The sequence below is a fragment of the Furipterus horrens genome, unplaced genomic scaffold (genome assembly GCF_987537825.1).
Source record: "Furipterus horrens unplaced genomic scaffold, mFurHor1.1.pri manual_scaffold_1, whole genome shotgun sequence".
NCBI classification, from domain to species: domain Eukaryota; kingdom Metazoa; phylum Chordata; class Mammalia; order Chiroptera; family Furipteridae; genus Furipterus; species Furipterus horrens.
Window position 1 is genome coordinate 128,590,890 of NW_028327171.1, and position 24,491 is coordinate 128,615,380.

The 24,491-nt window shown below is 34.6% G+C and overlaps 1 protein-coding gene across 1 annotated transcript in view; it reads right to left on the minus strand.

Annotated features, from left to right (window-relative positions):
* Window positions 1-6,548: 6,548 nt before the first annotated feature.
* Window positions 6,549-24,491, minus strand: part of ACTR3 (actin related protein 3) — a 64,205-nt gene continuing 46,262 nt past the window's right edge. The window contains exons 7-13 of the mRNA XM_090279403.1: window positions 23,360-23,467; window positions 19,831-19,974; window positions 17,587-17,760; window positions 11,946-12,038; window positions 11,612-11,737; window positions 8,154-8,237; window positions 6,549-7,447 (exon numbers count right to left, since the gene is read on the minus strand). Coding sequence (XP_090135529.1) covers window positions 7,352-7,447; window positions 8,154-8,237; window positions 11,612-11,737; window positions 11,946-12,038; window positions 17,587-17,760; window positions 19,831-19,974; window positions 23,360-23,467 — 825 coding nt within the window. The 3' untranslated portion in view covers window positions 6,549-7,351. The remainder of the gene's footprint in view (window positions 7,448-8,153; window positions 8,238-11,611; window positions 11,738-11,945; window positions 12,039-17,586; window positions 17,761-19,830; window positions 19,975-23,359; window positions 23,468-24,491) is intronic.

Consider the following 24,491-nt stretch of genomic DNA (forward strand, 5'->3'; position numbering starts at 1 on the left):
TAGATTAAATGGATTTAATTGATATCTTTAGAGCACTTCACCCCCAAGCAGCAGAATATACATAGTTTTCAAGGGCACAAGGCATGTTTTGTGGGATAGACCACACATTAGGACACAAAACAAGTCTCAATAAATTTAAGAGGATTGAAATCATATCAAGCATCTTCTTTGACCATAATGCTATGAAGCTAGAAATCAAACATAAGAACACTGAAAAATAGGCAAAGATATGGAAACTAAATAATATTTTATTAAACAATAAATTGGCCAACAATGAGATCAAGGAAAAAATCAAGACACCTTGAAACAAATGAAAATTAGAACACAACAATCCAAAAATCTGTGGGACACTAGGAAAGCAATCCCAAGAGGAAAATCCATAGCATTACAAGCCTAACTCAAAAAGCACGAAAAAGCTCAAATAAAAAATCTAACTTCACACTTAAAGAAACTAGAAAAAGAAAAACAAAGCCCAAAGTGGCTAGATGGAAGGAAATAATAAAAATCAGCAGAATTAAATGACATGAGTCAAAAACAATTATACCAAAAAATATATATCAATGAATACAAGAGCTAGTTCTTTGAAAAAATAAACAAGATTGACAAACCCTTAACCAGACTCAAGAAAAAAAGAGGGCCTTCCAGCCAAGATGGAGGTCGAGACTGACACGCTCCATCTCCCTCCACAACTAAGAAGGAATACAACTACCACAAACCAGAAATAACCATTAGTTCCAGAAAATAAAACTACATGGAAGTCCAAAGTATGAAGTTATAAAGAAGTGGTGCTCATCTGGATGGGTAGGAGGGGCGAAGCTGGGGCCAAGAGGTCAAGTTGTGCTGGTGGCAGCAGCTGCAGCAACGGCAGCGGGACAGCAGTAAGCATAGACACCCTTATTTAAGGGGAGGCGAGAAGCGCCTGGGAAGCACCCCCGGCTGCAGACCAAACCCATCAGCTCGCAATTCCAACGCCAGGGAAGGCAGACCCCCATTGCTTCGGTGTGTAAGGGCTGGAGGACATGGGGATGGAGGAGGAGGCTCCCAGTCTCTCAGCAGAGAGTGAATGGCAGGAATCCATCTTGGAGCCACCACCCCTACACAAAGCTCCACAGTGTGGTGAGAAGGGTTGCCCTGTACTGATGAGTGCACAGGGTTCCACCCCCTATAACGTAGGAGGTGTGACAGCCCCACCTAGGAAGCAAATGTAAATACAAAACTGTCAGGATGGCACAGATCATGATGGAGATCCCAGTGACAGTGACGCAGCTGACCAGACTGAATATCTAATCTAACAGCTCAGCATATAGGAAACCTTTCTCAGGCACAGTTCAGAGCTTTGGTTATACAAATGCTTACAGACCTAACAGCAGATCTTAAACAAGACAGGGAAGGAATGAAGGCTAGTCCTGTTGAAATGAATGAAAACACATATGAAACTAGTGGTGAGGGAAAGAAAACCAGGGATCAAATCAACAAATCAGAACACAGAGAAGGAACAAACAGTTAACGAGAGCAGAAAGAGGAAACGAAAAGTGAAGAATATGAGGAGAGGCTCAGAAACCTGTTGGACAGCTATAAGCAGGCCAACAACCAAATTACAGAATCACAAGAAGGTGAGGAACAACAACTAGAAACTGAAAAATTATGTGAAAAAATAATGAAGCAGAACTTCCCTAACTTGAGGAAGGAAATAGACTTACAGGTTCAGGAAGCACAAAGAGTTCCAAAAAAACTGGACGCAGCGAGAACCACATCAAGACACATTTTAATCAAAATGTCAAAAATTAAGGATTAAGAGAGAATCTTAAAAAGCAGCAAGAGAGAAGAACAGAATTACGTACAAAGGGGTCCCAATTAGACTATCAGCTGATTTCTCAAGGGAGACCATGCAGGCACGAAGGGACTGGCAAGAAATATTCAAAGTAATGAAAAGCAAAAACCTACAGCCACGATTACTCTATTCAGCGAAGCTGTCAATCAGAATAGAAGGGCAGAGAAAGTGCTTCCAGGGCAAAGTAAAACTGAAGGAGTTCATCAGATCCAAACCACTGTTATATGAAATGTTAAAGGGACTTGTTAGGACAAAGAGGATCAAAACTATGAACATTAAAATGAAAACTGTATAACCACCACCACCAACAGAAGCTAGGGAATCAAAACAACGGCAAACCAAGTAGGCAACAAGGGTGGGAAAGGAATTATAGGTATGGGGAACATTTTGGGGGGAGGTCAGCAGGGAGGGGGGAGGGGGGAAGGAAAGGAGATGGTACAGGAATTAAGAATCATAGTAGGAGGGAGTGGAGTAGATAGATGTTGAGAAGAACTGTATGCACAACCAATGGGCATGGACTAAGGGGGGAGATAACTGGAGGGAGGGGGGTCACTGGGTAGAGGGGAACAAAGGGAAAAGAAATTGGGACAACTGTAACAGCATAATCAATAAAGCATATTTTTAAAAGAAGAAAAAAAGAGGACCCAAATTTTTAAAAAATCAGAAATGAAAGAAGAGAAATAACAACTGACACCAAAGAAATTAAAAAAAACTGTAAGAAAATATTATGCAGTTTTATGCCAACAAGGTGGACAACCTGGATGAAATGGGTAAATTCCTAGAAACATTCCAAGTATGAATCAAGAAGAATAAAAAGAATCTGAACAGATTATACCTAAAGAAATTAAGGAGTGATCAAAAATATTCCCAACAAACAAATGCCCTAGACTAGAGGACTTTACAGGTAAATTTCACCTAACATTCTGAGAAAAACTGAATACCTCAAACTATTTCATACAATTCAAGAAGAGGGAAGGCTCCCACACTCATTTTATGAGGCCACCATTATCCTAATTCCAAAACCAGACAAAGACATTACTAAGTAAGAAAATTACAGGCCAATACCCCTGATGACACAGATGTTAAAATCCTCAACTAAATAATAGCAAACCGAAAACAACAATGCATCAAAAAGATCATACACCATGATCCAGTGGGATTTATTCCAGGAATGCAAGCTTTGTGTAACATTCACAAATTAATAAATGATTCACTACATAACAAAATGAAAGTTAGAAACCACATGATTGTATCAACAGATGCAGAAAAGCTTTCTAGAAAACCCAGCACCCAATTATGATCAAAATTCTCAGCAAAGTGGGAATAGAGGGAACATACTTAAACATAATGAAGGCCATATATAACAAACCCACTGCCAACATCATGCTCAATGGGCAAAAACTACAAGCATTCCCGTTAAGATCGAGAACGACAGGGGTGTCTGCTTTCAGCTCTCTATTCAACATAGACCTGGAAGTCCTAGCCATAGCAATCAGACCAATCAGACAAGAAAAAAAGGCATCCAAAGTGAAAAGGAAGCAGTAAAACTGTCTATTTGCAGATGACATGACACTGTACATAGTATCCTGAAGATTCCACCAAAAAGCTACTAAAACTCATAAATGGATTCAGCAGAGTAGGATACAAAATTAACTCACAGAAATCAGTTGTGTTTGTATATGTCAATAATGAACTAACAAAAAGAGACATTAAGAAAACAATCCCATTCACAATTACTACTAAAAACAATAAAATACCTAGGACTAAACTTAAGCAAGATATAGAAGACCTGTACTCAGAAAATTATAAGACACTGAAGAGAAAAATTGAAGAAGATACAAAATAATGGAAGCACAGTCATGTTCATGGATAGAAGAATTAACATCATTAAAGTGTCCATACTACCCAAAGCAATCTATACATTCCACGCCATTCCTATGAAGAATCCTATGATATATTTCAGAGAACTAGAGCAAATATTTCAAAAATTTATATTGAACCACAAAATGCCCTGCAAAGCATCAGTGAGCCTGAGAAAGAAGAACAAAATTGGAGGAATCAAGCTATCTGATATTAAACTATACTATGAGGCCATAGTAATCAAAACGGCATGGTACTGGCATAAAAGCAGACACATATATCAATGCAACAGAATAGAGAGCCCAGAAATAAACCCACACCTTTATCCTTAATTAATATTTGACAGAGGAAGTAAGCACAAACAATGGGCTAAAGATATTCTATAAATGGTCTTGGGAAAACTGGACAGACATGTGCAGAAAAATGAAACTCAACCAACTTCTTACACCACACACAAGAATAAATTCAAAATGGACCAAAGACTTAAATGTTAGAACAGAAACCATAAAAATCGTAGAAGAAAACATATGCAGTAAAATCTCAGATATTGCTCGTAGAAGTTTTTTATTGGATATATCTCCCCAGGGAAGGGAAATAAAAGAAAAAATACACAAATGGGACTACATCAAACTAAAAAAATTTTGCCCAGCAAAGGGAAATATCAACAAAATTAAAACACAACCCACAGAATAGGAGAACATACTCGCCGATACATCAGGTAAGGGGTTAATATCCAAAATTATAATAAACTTACAAAACTCAACACCAAAAGAATAGCTCATTTAAAAAGTGGGCAACGAACCTAAATAGACACTTCTTCAAAGAGGACATACAGCTGGACAACAGACATATGAAAAGATGGTCAACATCAGTGATCAGAGAAATGCAAATTTAAACCACAAGATATCATCTCATAGCTGTCAGAATGGCTACCATCAATAAATCAACAAACAAGTGCTGGTGAGGATGCGGAAAAAGGGGAACCCTTTGGCACTGTTGGTGAGAATGCACTGTTGCAACCACCGTGTAAAGCACTGTAGAGATACCTCAAAAAATTAAAAATGGATCTGTGTTTTGACCCTGCAATCCCACATCTGGGAGTATATCCAAAGGAACCCCAAACGCTAATTCAAAAGAGCATAAGCTACCCTATGTTCACTGCAGTGTTATTTATAATCACCAACCAGCCCAAGTGTCCATCAATAGCTTAGTGGATAAAACAACTATGGGATATTTACACAATGGAATTCTACTTGGCTGAAGAAAAGAAAAATGTTTTACCCTTTGCAACTGTATGGATGGACCTGGCGAACATTATGCTAAGTGAAATAAGTCTGTCCAAGAAAGACAAATAGCATATGATTTCACTCATATGTGAATCTAATGAACGAACTGAACTAACAAGCAAAACAGAGACAGACTAACAGATGAAGAGCAGATGACAGCTACTGTGGGGAGCAGGTGGTTCAGGAGTGGAGGGATTGAGCAAAAAGGAAAACGGACTCATGGACATGGACAACAGTGTGGTGATTGTTGGGGGGAGGCGGGTATAGGAGACTAACTGGTAATGGGAAAAAAATAGAATCGAGATTAAGTTAAAAAAAGAAACAAAAAATTTTTGACCTGCACATTTTCATATCAATTAAGAACACATTTATTTAAGTATTCATAAGATTGCGATCTGCAGCTTTGTGAACATGTTTTCTGGGTGTATTCATTCACTATTCAAGCATCCCAGGTGTAAAAGACATATTGATGACAATGCTAATAATACTTGATTGAGCCAGGAGTGTGAAATCTTTAATGCTTACCAATTTAGTTAATTATCAAAATATATTTGCAACAGTATATACAGTAAGCTCCTATTTGTGTAAAATAAGGGAGCGATATTCATTTCAATATTCACAGAAAAGTACAAGGACACATAGACATTTCTAACAGTGTAATGATGAGAAAATGAGACAGGGTAGAGTGGGAAAGAACCCTACTTTCACCATTTACTCTTTAATACTATTTGAATAGTTTCTTTTTAATGTTTATGAAAATATTTTCTCAATTAAAAAAAAGATCTTTGATACTGATACTACTACTACTACTATAGGATATATAGTTTGTTCTTTGCTCCCACACTCAAAGAACTAAGATTCATATAAATAATATAATTTTAAATATCCAGTTTCATCTAAATAAAAAATAAAGTCTACACCCCAATTCTACCTTTATATTAGAAACAAACAACAAACACACTTTGTTCTTTAATTTTTGAATAGAGGTATACTAATCCTGTGTGTTATTCTTATGCGTAATGAAGCTCAAATGTGCACTGGTATTACTGCTTAAGTTCTAAAAAAACCTGGAAAAATCTCCCATTTTTGTCTTCTATAAATAACTGGTAAAGTTTGAAGTTCACAAGAAATTTTCTACCACACACATTACAAATTTCAATGCATCCCTCTATTCCAACAGAAACAGAAATCATAGAAAGTACATAAACAAAGTAGAATGACACTGCTTCTAAAAAAACATTAGAAACGGTGATTCAGTTTTAATTTATTTTCATGACGTTTTCTTCATGATCCAGATATCTTAAAATGCAAAGAAAATTAACTTTCCAAGACATGTCAGGGACTGGCACTAAGAAAATTTTCAGACTGCAAATGAGTTATACAAATGAAATATCAAATGGAGATCCAGTTATCAAAATGAAAGCACTGAACATATTAAAAGTTCACAATTATTAGTTTAGAGCACATAAAAAAGTCAGCTTGCTAACCAACTGTTCTGATTTTAAAGAACTATTGCAGAGATTTGAAGAAAACAGATTAACTTATAAAGATTAAAGAGCTTGAAACAAATATTAAAAAGAAATTTGTGCCTTTATTAGAATGGTGTTAGGCTTTAAATATAAGAATTTTGGTAATCAAATTATTCATTTTTTAATAAGAAATGACACTACAGAACTGCAATACAGGTCCAACAGTCTTGTCTTTACTTCTTCTTTAAAGCAACAAACAGAATGCGAGAAATCAGAAAGCACTACCAGGCATCAGTTCATTCAAGATCCTAGCTTCTTAGTTCCAAAAGCACTTGCAAAGAAAACCATTGGGGCAGCACAGGGGGATGGCAGCAATTCATAATAACTGGAATCCCATGAGCATGTGTGCATGTCAAGTCTCATGAGGCTATTTTTTTGAATTTATCCTTTACTTGGTCACTGTTTTTGTACTCAAATACTAGTTTTTCTTTGACTTTTTTCCTCAAAGTATAAAAAGTATGAAATATAAACAAGCTCTTGCACTGCACACTTAGAAGTGTACAATTCAAGCATTATAGAGCTATCTACATACCGATAAATCCCATTAAATCTTGGATAATTCAATAATATACAAAATATCAGGGCACAGAAAGAACTAAAACCCACTTCTTTTTGTTACACATAAAATTCAAATATTCAATCTAAAGAAAAACACTTAATCATTTTTGGCTTTCCTCTACATTCGCATGTTGATATATTTATTAAAATATTCCTGTATAATTATGTTTGGTCTCATTATTTCAAGTCAGGTTTAAAACCTCAAAACCAGCCATCCAGACAAAACAAGTAATCAGAAAGATTATTTCTTTCCCACCTCCCTAACCCCAGTAACTATGGAGTCAATTTTACGACATGACTCCGAACACTGGATTGTGACGACAAATGCTAGGTCCAATTTCTTCATAATCCTTTTTGGTGTGGCATACTTGGTAGAACTCAGGCTGAAAACAAAAACATATATTTTCATAAAGGTCAAAAATCTAACATTCTTTTATGTGCTTTAAAATAATTTGTTAAATCTAAAATATTTGTTATTAGCCTGTCAACAATACTTGAACAAAGCTTAGAAACTCTAGCAACCATGACTTAAAATCACCTACAAACCTAAACCAGAATTGAAAAGGAGTGTTTAACTCACGTCCCTCCATTTCCTTCTCGGCACCTATTTTGTCCTAGATTTTGAAATTTTGAGGAATGGAAGGTTGATTCTCAAGTGCCAAAACTATTCTACTGACATTTTCCCAAACTATATATTAAATCAATAATCTAAAGCAGCAGCATTAATCTGAAGTACAGATAAACCACTCTTAGTCATGCTACAAACACTTGTAACCAATTTGCTTTCCTCATTCTAGGTCTGATATACACAGACAATTCGATACTCTTTCAGTTCTCTCATTGCTCAAAGGGCAAAGTCATAAACTCAACTAGGTCACACAGCACAAGTGAAGACAAATAACATTAAGGAAAAAATAATTTTATCTCTTCATTTTTAATGGCTTTAAATCCAAGGTTGCATAGTTTAAAACTTTAAAAGTTTAAAAAATTTCTCTTATTCTTTGAAAAAAATTAAGTATTGAAAGATTCTTCTACTTAAAAAATAAAACAATAAAATAAAATTATAAAATTAAGCTTCATAACACTTACCGTGGAAGCCAGCATCGATCCTCCAAACCAAACTGCGTATCGCTGCATGTGGTGTGTAATGACTTGTACATCAATAGGTTTTGGCTAAAAAAGACATAGTAAGATCAATTCAATAGTAAATTAAAATAACAGTTTCTGTATCATTTGCCTTAAATGTAAATTTACATACATCAAACGAAACATTTCACATACTTGAAAATAAATAAAACTTCATTTAAAACATGTGGAGGGCACATCGGGCAAGGCAAGATGATACAGGAGAAAAATATTAACCTCATTTTATTTTTTTAAAAAACATAACTGTACTGAAGTTGGGAAAGAGCTAATCCAAGTAACTTGTGAATCCAGAATTAAGACTATGCCCTCAGACTGAAGATAAAAACTAAACAAATACTGAACTCTAGTTAGTAGGCTATTTCTCATAGTGGTATGGGTCAACAATTCTGAAATTACTATAAATATGTATGTAACAGGATTGAGAAAGACGTAAAATATATTGTAGATAACGGAAGCCAGGTTTTTCACTGTCAGAGAGAGGCATTACAAATACGGAAAAGTAGAAGGCTAGAATGAAGCTTCTGGTATTCTGGAACTGGCAGTATCAGTATGAATTCACAGTTTTAATTTACACAGAGAACTAGATACAGATGTGCATGTGCACACCAACACACATACATCCTAACTTGACCTCCAAAAGGCTTAGAAGCAGTGACATGCAGTAGCAATGAATACACCTAGTGTCCAAAACTTGATTTCTTACAGTATTCTCCACTAAAATGAACAAGGATGCCTTGGGGGTAGGAAAGGGCTGATTCCTAGACTGGAGAAGACATTATCTTGCTGTGCCAAAAAAGAAAGTGCTTGAAGAATATGGAGACCACATCAAGAAAGCTAGGTTCCACTGCCCAAATCGGGTAAAATATGAGCATCAAAATTAATGACATTAACAGTATTAATAACACGCTGATATTAAATTATGATATTAATGATACAGACTATGGAATAATATAAGAAATCAGCAGTTTATCCAGGTATTACTGAATGAATAAATGAATGAATGAGAAGGGAAAACTCATCTGTAAGTAAAAGGAGACTAAAAACCATAAGAGGGTTGATGGAATTTGCAAAATAGCATTTGGCAACTACAGCAGTAATAACTATTTTAGGAAATATGAATGTTAAAACCAGTGGCTGAAAGTTTGAAGAGAATTAGGATACTTAGTCTGAAAGTATCTCCCCATAAGATTATTGAATATAAGCCCTGTGGATATATAGGCTCAGTGGATTGAGTGTCGGCCTGCGAGCCAAGTGTCACTGGTTTGATTCCCAGTCAGGGCACATGACTAGGTTGCACGTCAGGTCCCCAGTTGGGGGCGCGAGTGAGAGGCAACCACACAGTGATGTTTCTCTCCCTCTCTTTCTCCTTTCCCCTCTCTCTAAGAATAAACAAAAATTTTTTAAGAAGATTATTGAATATAAAAGAAAAAAATTAATCTTATAGTAGAAAAATCTGAGAGACCAAGTGATCTTAATTAAATTAACATAGGGACAAATTATATTTGTGTAGTGATAAATGCACTAAAAGGGTACATCATTCCTGTGGTAATACTGCCAAAAGTGATAAACTGAACCTAATCATAAGGAAACATCAGACAACCCCAAAATGAGAAACACTGCAAAAACAAATGACCTGTACTCTTTAAAAAGGTTAACGGTTAAAAAAGACTAAGTTTTCCAGACTGAAGGGACATGGTAACTAATTCAAACATGTAATCCTAAATTGGGCCCTAGACCAGAAAAAAATATGTATTTTTTGCTTTTGCTTATTAAAAAAATAAATAAATAAATAAGAGAAATGGTGAAATCTGAATCAGGTCTATAACTAGATACTATATTGGATCAAGATGAAATTCTTGATTTTTTAAAATTTTAATGTCTTGTCTATAAGAGATGCACACTAAACTATTAGGGATAACAGGCCACCATATATACAACTCATTCCCAAACAGTTCAGAAAAAAATGATTTTTGCATGTGTAGGTATGTGTGTATATTCTGTATATACATGTATTTATAGAAATAAAAAATAAAGTATATATAAAATAGCAACATTTGGGGAATCTAGGTGAACAATATAAAAATTTCCACTAGGTTTTGCAACTTTTCTGTATGAAATTATTTCAAAAAAATGTTTTAAAACTTAAAAAATGACTATCAAGTAAAATAAAAGGGAAAGAAGCAGAATCTTATGTCACATTTTTCCCTGTATCACTAAATGTCAGTACAGTGCTGACATCACTGTGGAGGAAATCCCTAATTTCTGATTTAGAAATATACCAAGAGCTTAAAAATATGTTAAACAGTTTTACTTTATTGAAATACTACACTCAAAAAACAACATTTCTTATAGCTGTAATGAGTCCCTCACTACAAACTAAACCAGCATTTTCAACCAGTGTGCCTCAAGAATTTTTAAAACACACAATACCTGACTGATCGGTCAGCAGCACTGACTTCCTTTTCCTTAGAATGTCAATTAAAAAATGACAACAGCCAAGACAGTAACAGCTATCTGGTGTGAATTAATCAAAATTATGCCTATTTTTTGTCAGATAAGCAAAAAATATAACCTTTTTTGGTGTGTCACAAAATTTTAGTAATTAATTTGTGTGTCATGACATCAAATAGGCTCAAAATCACTGAACTAAATTAACTACTATTTAAACATACTTTTTTATTTTAAAGATTTTATTTTTAGAGATAGGGGAAGGGAGAAAGGAGGAGACAGAAAAACATCGACGTATGAGAAAAATGTCAGTCAGCTGCCTCCTGCACGCCCCTAACTGTGGACCTGGCCCACAACCCAGGCACGTGTCCTGACCAGGAATAGAACTGGTGACCTTTCGCTTTGCAGGCCTGAGCCACACCAATCAGGGCTAAACATACTTTGCAACTGCAATACAAGGGATAGGCTTCATATAATCAAAATTTAGGAGCTGAAAACAGTCAGCTGTTATGCAATTTCTCAAGAGGCAGCAAGCTCCAGAGTACTGTATTTTACTTTTAAGTAATTTTGACGAATTATGGTAGCCTCAGAAGGATCCCTCATTCTGGGTAATTTTCCAATTGAATAAAATGTGTTTTATTTAGCAACATATCCTTTGAATCAATGTTTTAATTTCAATATTTAACACTTAACAAGGATCAAACATAAATCTCTCTCACAGCTACAACTAACAATATTTTCTGGAAATGTAGATAATATCCTAGAGGAATCAAATGACCAAGAATATAGATATGAATCTATCATACTAACCACTTTCCATTAGAATACCTGACAGGTTCCTCTTATTTTCTAAATAAAGCAAAAGTTGGCAGACATGTCACACTCCCATTACAATAATCAAGGCACCCTCAACCTTCCCAACAATAACAGAAAAAAAAGAACAAAAAACCAACCTTCAATCTACCACCACTCAATTCCTCACTTAATTTCAGCCTGGCATCTACAGTTCTTTTCAAATCTCTTTGCAAACGACGTCCAAAGTCCCTGAACATGGTTGACCCTCCAGAGAGGACAATATTCTATATTAGTGGAGAAAAATAAACAAATAAGTATGACCTATATTTAAAAAGAAAGAATAAAAATTTTAAAGATATAAAAATGGCACTAAATTCTTATTATATCCTTTTGGGGAGAGATGTTTCAAAATTTAATATTCAACAATGGACATAAAATAAAGGAAGTTTTTAAAGTATGACCTTGAATAACAATTTAGCTGCAAATACTGACCTTGTAGAGAGGACGTCTAACATCAATAGGGCAATTCTGAATTACTTCATCTACAACTTCTGAGATAGGTTGAGTAAAGTCTGGATTAGCAAACTGAAAAGTAAAATTGGATATATAATAGAGATTAGATCACTACTGACTTAAATATCACAATTAAAAATTAAGTTTTAAAAACATTTTAAACCTCATTCCATTTCCATAATGATTTAAACTGTCAAAATCTTTCCATCTCAAACCTACCTCCCTAACCAATCTGTTAAAAAAAAAAAATCTGGAAAGTGTGTTGTATAACACACATTTACCTACCGCCCCAAATAACCTCTAAAACCTGTGAATCTGTCAACAGCTTAAAAGATTTAATCCACAAAACCTGGACAGAAAACATTTAACAATCTGACAAAGTATGTTCTACAATATTCATTTTTTAAAATGTTATCAAGATGTTAATATACAACTTGGAATTCTCTACAATGATCTTTGATAACCACAGTCAACAATATTTATCTAAAACAATAATACACACACAAAAACATACACACAGGTTAACCTTCTCATAATACTATCTACCTTTAAGATAGTTTATGTGCTATACCATGAGCAAGTAAAAGGCAGGGATAAGGTCATTCATTCCTGTGCTATATCTCTTCACACCCTTCTCAGAGCAGTTTTTAATGGACAATATACAAAAATAAAAATTTTACAGAACATTTAAATGTTCATATAAACTGAATCCTGCACAGAAAGAAATAAAATATGATTTGAATATATCTTTGAAAAAGCTCAGGAGCTACAGTGCTGTAGAACCTCAGGTGACAAGTAGAATACTATGAAGTAAAGAAGCAAGCAATTAATATTTAGTAAAGCGATAAAGAGAAAAAGAATTAACAATAAACAAATTAACAATAAATTGTTGGAAGTTATTCAATACTTTAATACTAACAGACTCAACCTAGGGTCCCTATTAAGAATATTTTTAGACCTTTCTTTTTTCTCTTTTTTTAAAGTATATTTTATTGATTATGCTATTATAGTTGTCACAAATTTTCCCCCTTTGCCCCCCTCCACCAGGTACTCCACTTCCCTCTAGCAACCCCCATGGGTTATGCATGTAAGTTCTTTGGCTTCTCCATTTCTTACACTATTCTTAACATTCCCCTGTCTATTTTTTACCTACCAGTTATGCTTCTTAATCCTTGTACTTTTTCCCTCATTTCCCCCCTTCCCCTCCCCAGTGATAACTCTCCATATGATCTCCATGTCTATGATTCTGTTCCTGTTTGTTTTTTACTTAGTTTCTTTTTTAGATTCAGTTGTTGATTGTTGTGAATTTGTTGCCTTTTTAATGCTCATGGTTCTGATCTTCCTTCTTTTCCTTAAGTAAGTCCCTTAACATTGCCTATAATAACGACTTGGTGATGACGAACTCCTTTAGCTTTACCTTGTCTGGGAAGCACTTTATCTGCCCTTCCATTCTAAATGCTAGCTTTGCTGGACAGAGTAATCTTGGTTGTAGGTCCTTGCATTTCATCACTTTGAATACTTCTTGCCAGTCTCTTCTTGCCTGCAAAGTCTCTATTGAGAAATCAGCTGATAGTCTTATGGGAATTCCTTTATAGGTAACTCTCTTCTTTTCTCTTGCTGCTTTTAAGATTCTCTTTGTCTTTGGCCTTTGGCATTTTAATTATTATGTGTTTTGGTGTGGTCCTCTTGGGTCCAACTTGTTTGGGACTCTGTGCTTCCTGGACTTTATGTCTATTTCCTTCACCAAATTAAGGAAGTTTCCTTCATTATTTTTTTCAAATAAGTTTTCAATTCCTTGCTCTCCCTCTTCTTCTTCTGGCAACCCTATGATTTGGATGTTGGCACTTTTGGAGATGTCCCAGAGTCTTCTTATTATCTTCTTGTTTTTTTGAATTCTTGTTTCTTCATTCTGTACTGGTTGACTATTTCTTCCTTATGTTCCAATTCATTGATTTAAACACCAGCTTCCTTCCCTTCAGTATTGATTTCCTGTGGATTTTTCTTTATTTCACTTAGTGTAGCCTTCATTTCTTCCCTTATGAGTTTGCCATACTCAATCACTTCTCTGAGCATCCTTATCACCAGTGTTTTGAACTCTGCATCTGACAGGTTGGCTACCTCTGTTTCATTTACTTCTGAGTGGAGTTTTGATCTTTCATTTGGGCCATACTTCTTTGTCTCCTCAATTTGACGGTCTCCCTGTGTTTGCTTCTATGTATTAGGTAGAGCTGCTGCATCTGTTACGTTGTAAGAGGCAGAGCCTTAGGTATTCATCAGTTCAGAGCAACCTGTTTCACCACTCTGTGGTGCTGCATGTGGTGGAGGGGTCAGAGAGGGAACACTGCTGCTTACTCAGCACTCACCACTTTTCCAGTCACTTCACCCACTTCCCGTATGGGACTGGCGCCACTCTGGTTCCCGAGTGGGTGGGTTTGCATACATTGTAGAACTGTGGGGGCCCTCTAAATGGACTCTCCTGAGAGACTGGCAGTTTCTTCTGCCACCCGAACCCCCACTGGTTTTCACAGCCAGAAGCTATGAAGTCTTTTTATTTCCGGCACTGGAACCTTGAGCTGTGCAATCAAGCCTGGGACCAAGATTGCTCCCAGGTGTCCCTCCCAGCTTTTACCCACCACACGTGAATAAGGGACAACAGCCGCTGCCTTGCCACTCCGACTCGCCTCCACACCACGTGCTCTCCGCCCCGGTTCCCCATCTTCCCCTGTCCTACACATCTGGATGAATATTTCTTGTTATATCCTTGGTTGTTGAACTTCCATACAGTTTGGTTTTCTGGCAGTTCTGGTTGCCCTTTGTTTAGAGGTAGTTATAATCCTTCCCATGTTTGTGCAAGGATGCAAAGGGCATCTACCTACACCTCCATCTTGGCCAGAAGTCCACACCTTTTCTTTTACTTTCAGCAAAAGTACTGGTCTTACCTCTAACTACTCCCAGGTCAGGTCTTCATATTACTGCAAGTGATTATCAATGAAGAAATATTGTCTCTATCCTCTGAAAAATTTATGGAAAATAAACCCAACACAACAGCAATCCAAATAGCTCTGTTGCCCTGGTTTTTGTGGCTCATTGGATTGAGCACTAGCCTGTGAACTGAAGGTCACTGGCAGGTCCCCAGCTGAGGATGTGCTAGAGGCAACCAACAGATGTTTCTCTTGCACAGTGACATTTCTCATCTCTCCTCTTTGTATAAGTAAATAAACAAAAAAATTTTTTAATATTCTTTTTAAAATTGTATTTGTTTTAGAAAGGGAGGCGGGGGGGAGAAAGAGAGGGAGAGAAACATTGATGTGTGAGAGATACATTGGACCTGGCTGGCAACCCAGGCAACCCAGGCATGTGCCCTGACTGGGAATCAAACTGGCAACCTTTTGGTTCACAGGCGGGCACTCAATCCACTGAGCCACACCAGCCAGAGCAATAAACAAAATCTTAAAATTAAAAAAAAAAAAAAAAGCTGTCAAAAACCCCCCTCAATTTCCTTAAAAAAAAAAAGAAGAAAAGGCCAAACCCATTTCTTCTAAAATAGTTCTTATATTTGTGATCAATTTAGCAGTTCAAAAATAAATATTCTTACTTTCATATATTTTATCTTCACTGTTTGAGTTCAGACACCTATACTTCCATCTAACCAAAACAAAAAAACAGTGAATCCTTCAAATGACAGAGGAACCACGACAGAAACAGCTATAAGTACAGGGGAAAGAATCTTAAAATTCACTTGTAAAGTGACACAGTTGATACAAAAAATAGGTCTATTCTTGAAAAACATGGTGAACTGAATGAATGCACATATCTAATCTTGTCCTTTCTCTCTACTAAAAGCACCACTGAAGATAACTTTTTAAAGACATAATCCCAGGATGTCCACACTGTCAACTCCCAAACCTTCACCTCTCACTGATGCACCAAACTACTCTACACACCTTTCCAATGAAATTGCTCCCCTAGAGTCACCAATAACCTGAATGCTAAACACTTATGACTACTTCTCAAGTTTCCCCTCTCACTTTACTGCATCAACTGACTCTACTATTTAATCTCACTTCTTCAAACATTCCCTTCTCTTAATGTTAGCACCACAATCCCTTGGCTTGGCTTCTCCCTTTCTCCATTCTTCAGTATTTCTGTCAAGCTCTCTTACTCTGCCTGTCCATAAAGTGCTGGTGTTGACTAGGCCCCATTCTTCCCCATTGTCCCACATCATCTTCCCAACAATCTCTTCCTTTGTTCCACATGTGGTGATGACTTCAGATCTATGCTCACTCAAGAACCCACCACAGTTCAAAATCTTCGAATCCAAGTGTTCATTCTGGAACGTTTTAAAGATGCATAATAAATCATTTCATGTTTCCACCTCGCCTATTCTTCCCCTTCACTGTTCTTAATCTGAAAGGATGGCACATCTAGTCACTCACATTACAAACCCGGGAATCATCAGAGATTCTTCATAGTCTCACTCCTCTCACATCTAAGCAATCAGTAAGTCATTTTGTTTCTATTCATTTTCTCTTACCTCCTGTCTCATTCTCACTGACCTACTGACATTGTTTTCAACTGAAAAACTGCAATAAACTTACCTATTTCCAACACAATTCATACCTTTGTTCCAATCTATCCAAACCAGTGCAGCCAGAGTGACCTTCCTAATACTGTACAAAAATCTGTCTCAATTCCATGCTAAAATTTTCTGCATGACTACAGAACCCTGTAACTCCTTTGCACTGCATATTAGTCCCTCATAAACACCTATCTACCTGGATCCATATCCTACCACTTCATTCCTTTATATTTTATTATCTAATTCTCTCATATCCCAGGCCTCTAACCCAGTTTATCTCTGCCAGCAAGATATTCCCTTAGCATACCTGCCTAACAAATACCCACTCATACTTTATGTTTCAGTTCAACTGTCATCTCTAGAAAGTTTCTCTGGTTCTCCCAAGCAAACTTAGATGCCCTTTGCTCCTAATCCCTCACCTGGTACATGCATCCATTAAAACAATTACACCTGTTTAGATATTCATCTCTCATTCTTTAAGCTTGGTAAGAGCAAGACAAAGTAGTTTTTGAATATTCAATGCTTAAACTAAGACCATGACAATCATATCCACTATTTACTAAATGAATAAACAAGAATACGCATTTAACATTAGTAATTCTATTAATAAAGTTGAATTTCTTACGTACTACAAAAACTTGTCATTATTAAAAGCACATATTTTTCATTAACTTAATATAGCCTGTATGTTACTAACATTTCAGAGATGGAAGACTATTTTACTAATAATTTAATATTTTATATCAATTGAAGGCTCTTTTACATTTTGTTTAAATAATCATAAATTTTAAGGACTCCACTCTTTTCAGGACCCCACATAAGCCACAAATATTAAAGGTTTTATTTTTCTAAATACATGAAAAACAGTAACTGCTCAGCCGTTTTAACACAGGTCATTTTTTTCCTTGAAAAATGTAACTTATTATAGCATTTTAGTTTACAAAAGAAAGTTCCTGAGATTAACTGTCACTGAATAATCTTATAGTCGATTGATATTTTTTTACTGAATATTTTTAAACAATTCCATCTAAAAAAAATTACCTCTGGATGAAAGAAGATTTCAGGTCCTAAGAATCTCTCATAACCAACATCAATGGAAAATTCCTTCTTTGAGATTGCATTGATTCCAGTATACTGTTTAATCCACTTTGATCCATCTGTGTCATACTTGTTAAATTCTTTTACTAAATCTGGGCAGACATAACTATAGCGCTCCTAAAAAGCAAACAAAGAAAAACCAAGTAATTTTTCTCCTCTTGTACCAGGAAAGGTAAAAAAAAAAAAAAAAAAAAAAAAAAGAGGCATTGTTTCAGTAAACTAGAAACAAAAAAATCTTCAAAAAAAAAAATTAGGAAATTTAGTTGAAGAAAAGTTTGTTGGGATATTAATATATGTGTAGTACTGGCTTCATATATGAATAGACTATGATTTGACAAATTAACAAGTAAAGTTTGACTATTTCAATGTTATTTCGTGGAAATATTCATTAATGTCATCCAACATTTTATATGTTTCAGTAATAAATGGAGTCTCTATTCTAGAGAGGAGAAAGCATAAAATACACACAGAACTGAATAATTAATAATTGATTAATCCACACAGATTAATATAAATCCTTAACACCTATCAGGAACAAAACTTATTATGGTCTAAGTAAATAAGCAAAAGAAAGAAGGCTGAAGATATAAATTATTCTTTCTCACTATAACACCTACAAGGCTGAATTGTTGCATATTTGGCTAAATGTCCCAAGTAAAATGCAATTCAAAATGTTATGGGTTATAACATTCTATTTGCAATTTTTGGACTCCAGACTGACAACCTCATTGTTTCCTTATAAAGAAAAACATACATTTCACATATTTTTGCACATCAAGAATTCTATCGAAGATAGATACAAACATTATTATTGATAATCAAATAACATAAAGGAAAGAATATTAGAAAACAAAAGATAATTTGGTTATGTTATATTAGGTTTTCTTTCTCCAAACCTTGGAAGCAAGAATTACATAGAAATAATGATCCTTAAAATACATTCAGACTGAGCATCAGTATTCTCTAGAACAGATTTAAATCCCTGGTGTTTTTGTTATTTTTTAAAAAACTCCATAGATTTCCCAAAGATGTTAAAACAGTAATGTTCATATTAATTTTTTACATAGCAAATACTGATGCCACCAACTTGGGGTGACTTTTGGCAGTCATTTATAATTCCTTTACTACTTAGAAAGTAGCAAATTCATTTTCATCTCTAACCTTTAAAGAGTGATGAAAACCCTATAATCAAACATGCAAAGCCAGATAAATTACAGTATTCCCTTACTTATCACGGGTATTACGTTCTAGACGCTCCCCTCCACCCACCGCGATAGGTGAAAATCCGTTAAGTAGGAACCTTACATTTATTTTAGTATTTATATGTATTTTCCAGTCCCTTATTAACCTTTTCCACTCCCTTATTAATCTTTTCCACACTTTTATAAACACTACTTATGTTCTTAAACATATTCTACACTCTTAAACCTACGTAACTTTAACAACATACGTATACAGTACTGCAAAATCCCGTAATATAGCAAAAAATCCGCGATAAATAATTAAATATAATATTTTTAAAAATCCCACGATGCAGTGAGGCTGTGATATGTGAACCGCGATATAGAGAGGGACTACTGTAATGAAGTTTTTTTGCCAGGGCAGTTTTCCTTATACATATTCAAAATAGGTGACAGACCCACTAATATGTTGACAAATGATAAATTTAAAAAGCCAGGCTGAGTATTTTGACAGTTTGTATGAAACATTGACAAAATAAAGACTTATATAGCATATATACCTTATAAACAAGTCTTAACATTTTTCTATTTGTTATAACACTTGAGCCAACTATTCTATAGTCAAAATAATCACATCAAAAACATTTTGTAACCAAAAAAAATTAGAATTAAAATAAGGAATTCAGTGAAGAAATTAAGATTGCGAATTCTGAAGTAAACTGATTTATTTTACAAAAGGAAATAATCACCAAAATATATTAGTTAATTGGTAGAAATGTTCTTCTATGTTAAGTCCTCTTAAATTTTGAAATGTGAAGAGAACAGGCAATGGGTTGATAATCCCCCAAAATTACCTTACAATACAGATAAAACATATAATAATTAAGGGTACTGATTTGTAACTGCTTAATAAGATTTTTTAAATACTATTCTTAAGAATTTTTCATGTTAACATTATGAATTTGATTTTAATTTCTAACCGAATCATACTTTCATCACTTTTTACCTTTACTGCCTTAGCAGTTTCCAAGGACTGCTCTGGAGGGATTCCTACTTCTCGGTCTCTCAGCAATTGCTGAATAAAATATGTTATATCTCGTCCTGCGATGGGAATGTGCTTAATACAGCTGCCAATTACATACCCTTCAGCCTAGATGGGAAAAAAAAAGTATCAAATTTACTGTCAATGTTTTCAAAATTAATAAAACCTAAATAATTAGCTATTAAAGACCAATACCTCAAGTTAGTGTATTTTTATGTTAATACTGACTATCCCAGGACAATTCTTGTAGTCTTTATTTCTCAACTACACTCCTCATAGTTTACTTATCATAAAATTTATAATACTCAACAGGTACCAAGAATGGCCAGCAACTTAAGACAAATTTTCCCACTGATAGTTTATAACCAAGACTGAAATGGGTCAATAACAGAAATAATAATTTCTAGAAGTATTAAATGTTTTATATAGCAGGCTTCAGAGGAGATGATTTTTAAATCTTTCGTAATTTCTATTAAAAATTTAGTTTGTACTATAGGACTATGATCATTAATTCACAAACTGGCTACTATTTTCCCCAATGAAGGAGGTACCAATTTCATAAGCCTGAGACATTCCATGTATCATCATAATGCCAAATAATTAAGTTCCGCAGAATGAGTTAATAAATTTAGTGATACAAGTAAGAAATACAAAAATTTTTTAAAAAATATTAGCAAAATTAAATTTTATTCACAAAGAACGTCAGGAATATCCTCATCTGCACATGACAGAACAGTTATGATTAAATTCATCCTCTCGCCTTAAAAATACAACAGGACAAATTATATGAAATAAGGTTTTCAGATATTAGAGAACAGGCAGAGTAGGGCAGTGAGCCCTAAGAGAAGGAAAAACAAACACAGTGAGAGCTACAAACATCACATCTTGCTGCCCAGGGAGAGTTCTTGGGCAGCAAAAATGGGAGGGAGAACCTAGAATCCGGGGGTCTCATTAAGTTAAGGCTACAGAATTTAGATTTCAGGAATGTCAAGGTGGCTACAGTTTGGAAGTCAGACTACTAAAGTGGAAGAAGCACCATAGACAAAGAGCTCTGGAGATCTGAAGAGAAGTGTCATCTTAGTTGACTAGTAATCATCACATGCATATGAGAAAGTCATTAAGGCCAGAGAAAGAACCCTCAGAAAAGAGCAGAATAATCCCCAACACATACTCAGCTGTGAACAGCTTGTGTTCCCAATAGCCCGAGTTTAAAGACCTCAAACATACAGCACCTAATAGACTCTTCAAAAAAGTACTGCCTCAATACTGAGGACGGACAAAGTAGGCCTAGAACAAAACGTCGTTCTGGACATGCTTAATAATTAATGTTTTAAAGGAGCCTGTGAAAGAATCTAATTCCTAGTAACTTAACTGTGTCCCAAGAAAAAACTTTAAAATATTTAAAGGAGTTCAAAAAACCCAGGACCTAACGATATGAATATACAGTATCCAATCAAAAATTATCAGCAAGAAAGAAACCAGAAAAATACAACCCTTGACCAGGAGAAAAATCAATCAATAGAGAAAGAAACAGAAACGTTGTCAAAGATATAGAATTAATAGACAAGGACATTAAAACAGTTAATCTACTCCATGTGATCGAGAAGATCAATGGAAACATGAGGAAGAGAGAAATGGAAGCTATAAAAAGACCCAAACAGAACTTCTAAGGACGAAAATAAAATATCTGATATTAAAAATACATTAAATGTAATTACAGCAGATTAAACAACAAGTAAAACATAGTGAACCTGAAGAGAGAAATAGAAACTATCCAAAATGGTACAGGAAAAATAAGGTTAGAAAAAATTAAAAAGTTATCAGTTAACTATGAGATAAGGAAGTAAATGATGGACAGAGCAGATATGTATAGAAATAATGGACAAAAACTTTTCAGGTATGATGAAACCTACAAATCCATAGATCCAAGCAGCTCAATGAGAAGAAATTAAGAAAACTACATTTTGGTACCATCACAATCAAATTGCTAAAATCTAGTGAACCCAGAATATGTAAGGAGATAGCCTGACAGAAGCCAGATAAGAAACATTAGTTACAGGAACAAACCCTGGAATTATGGCGGACATTTTCAGAAACAAAATAAGTCAGAAGACAGTAGCACTACATCATTAAAATATAGAAAGAAGAAAACTGTCAACCTAAAATTCTACACCATGTAACATTATTTGTCAAAAATAAAGGCAAAAGATTTTTTCAACAGCTGTACATAACGTACAAGAATTCAGTCAGTAGATCAACACTATTAAAAATATTAAAGCCATCATTCAGACAGAAATGATGCTAGATGAAAATATGGACCTTTACAAAGGAATAAAGAGTACTGAAAATGGTATGTGAGTAAATATAAAAGAATTTTATGTGTTTTTCAAAATCTTTTTTAAAGACGACTACTTGTTATGGGCTGACTCGTATGACCTGTCCCTCCCCAAATTCTTGTAAGTGCTAATCCCCAATACCAGAATGTGACTGCATTTGGATATACAGTAAGTGTATTTAAAGAGGTAATTAAGTTAAAATGAGATGATTAGAGTAGACTTTAATCCAATATGACTAATGTTCTTAAAAAAAGAGGGGACTGGGACACAGACACAAAGTCTACAAGCCAAAGAGAGAGGCCTCAGGAGGAAGTCAACCCTTCCAACACCTTGACCTCAAACTTTGTAGCCTCCATATCCGTGAAAAAATTAATTTTCTATTGTTTAAGCCATTCAGTCTGTAGTACTCTGCTATGGCTGCCCTAGCAAAACTAATATACAACTTACAATGAAATAAATAATGTACTATTGAGGAATAACACATAGAAATAAAATGAGTGTCAATGATGATACAGATGAGAAGTGTTAAAAATATTAGAATATTATTTTAGACTATGATAAGTTAAAGATGTTTACTATTTATAAGCCCTAGAGAAACAACAACCAAGAAACAAGCAAGTGACAATAACAAAAAAGTATAGCATAGCTAATAAGCCAATAAGGAAGATAAAATAGAGCTATTAAAATAACTCACTAATTCAAAAGAAAGCAAGAAAATAATAATCAGTATAAATCTAAGAAGTCACACACCAGTGTGAAATTGTTAATTAAGGCTGAGAGAGACTACCAGCTGGCTAACAGACACAGACACATCAAACTGCAAAACAGAATTCCATGCTTCAGAAAAGAAAGAAATATATTTCCATTCCTGATACTCAAATTAATCATTTCCTAATTATGAATTAGAAACTATTTCTAATAATTTTTTAATTATTTTCTAGCAGTACAAAATTACAGCAAAAGAAACATTTTAGAATTCGTTCATAAAATTTTAACAATAATTTGAGCAAAATACAGTTATAACTGAATAGCCAAATAACAGCAAATGTTAAAAGTATAATATTGAAAGTTTTTAGAAAGTGGAATTAATTTGTATACTTTAACTTTGCCAGATGTGTTATTTGATGTACTGTTCAGAGATTTTAAAATATCCTTACCACAGGAATGACATGAGTGACACCATCTCCACTGTCTATTACCGTACCGGTCAGTGTCCGTTCTCCTACTTGTCTTGAGGTCCAGGATGCAGCTAAGGCAAGAACGGCCTTGAATACAAAGAAATAAGACAGGCAAAAAATAAAAACAAAGGCAGTTTAAAAAATATTTCATTGGAATACTTTATTCAATTTCAAATGTATCTCTGGAAGAAAATAAAATTAATTTACACTATGAAATCAAATTGTTTACATCCTACATTTTATTATGACAAACTTACAGGCTTATAATTGCTTTTAGGGACATATTTATAAACTTTCCATATTTTAGTGAAGGCCATTTTTCTCCTAAAGCCAAAAAAATTTGGAAGACTAACATGAAATTGTACAATACTAAGATTGTCAAGATTTAAAACTATGTTTATATGGGATAGATAGCCTATCACAAACAACAAAGTACTAGAAGCACACAACCAACCACCCAATCACCAGAGTTTTCAATATACAGATGTCTGTAAACAAGCATCACTTTTTAAAATTTAGCTCCAAATTTTCTAATTAACATGCATTTGTGGATATGTAAAATTTATTTACCCACAGAAAAGCCCTGGTATACTTCCAAATACTATGATTCAATTAAGAAACAAAGTTGATAACATTTTTCCGTGAAAAATTGTGGCATGAGCAATAAAGTGTAATTCTTCTAAAAAGGAGTTTGCAAATTAAGAAATTAACACAGCTAGTTCATTTTTTTAAATCTAAGTTTTATGCACTCCATGTTTCAAACAAAATATATGACTAATAATTGAAAACAGAGCTAAACTGGTTTTATTTTAGCTACTTGCAATATAATAGCTGAAAGGGACCTAGAAAGATATCTAGACTGACCTCTAATTTTAACACACAATCACACCACAATCATTGTGGGCTAAGAGAACTATACAATAGTTTATATATTCACTAAGCATTTGTGATATGCCAAGTATCACAATTACAATATGGTTAAAAAAAATAAGAGGTGAGTTCCAATCCTGAAGGGTGGGAGAGAAGCTGAAGCATACAGATTATACACATATTAAGTGCAATAAAATATTACAGGGATTTGTGATATATAGGATATAAAGAGGAACAAAGA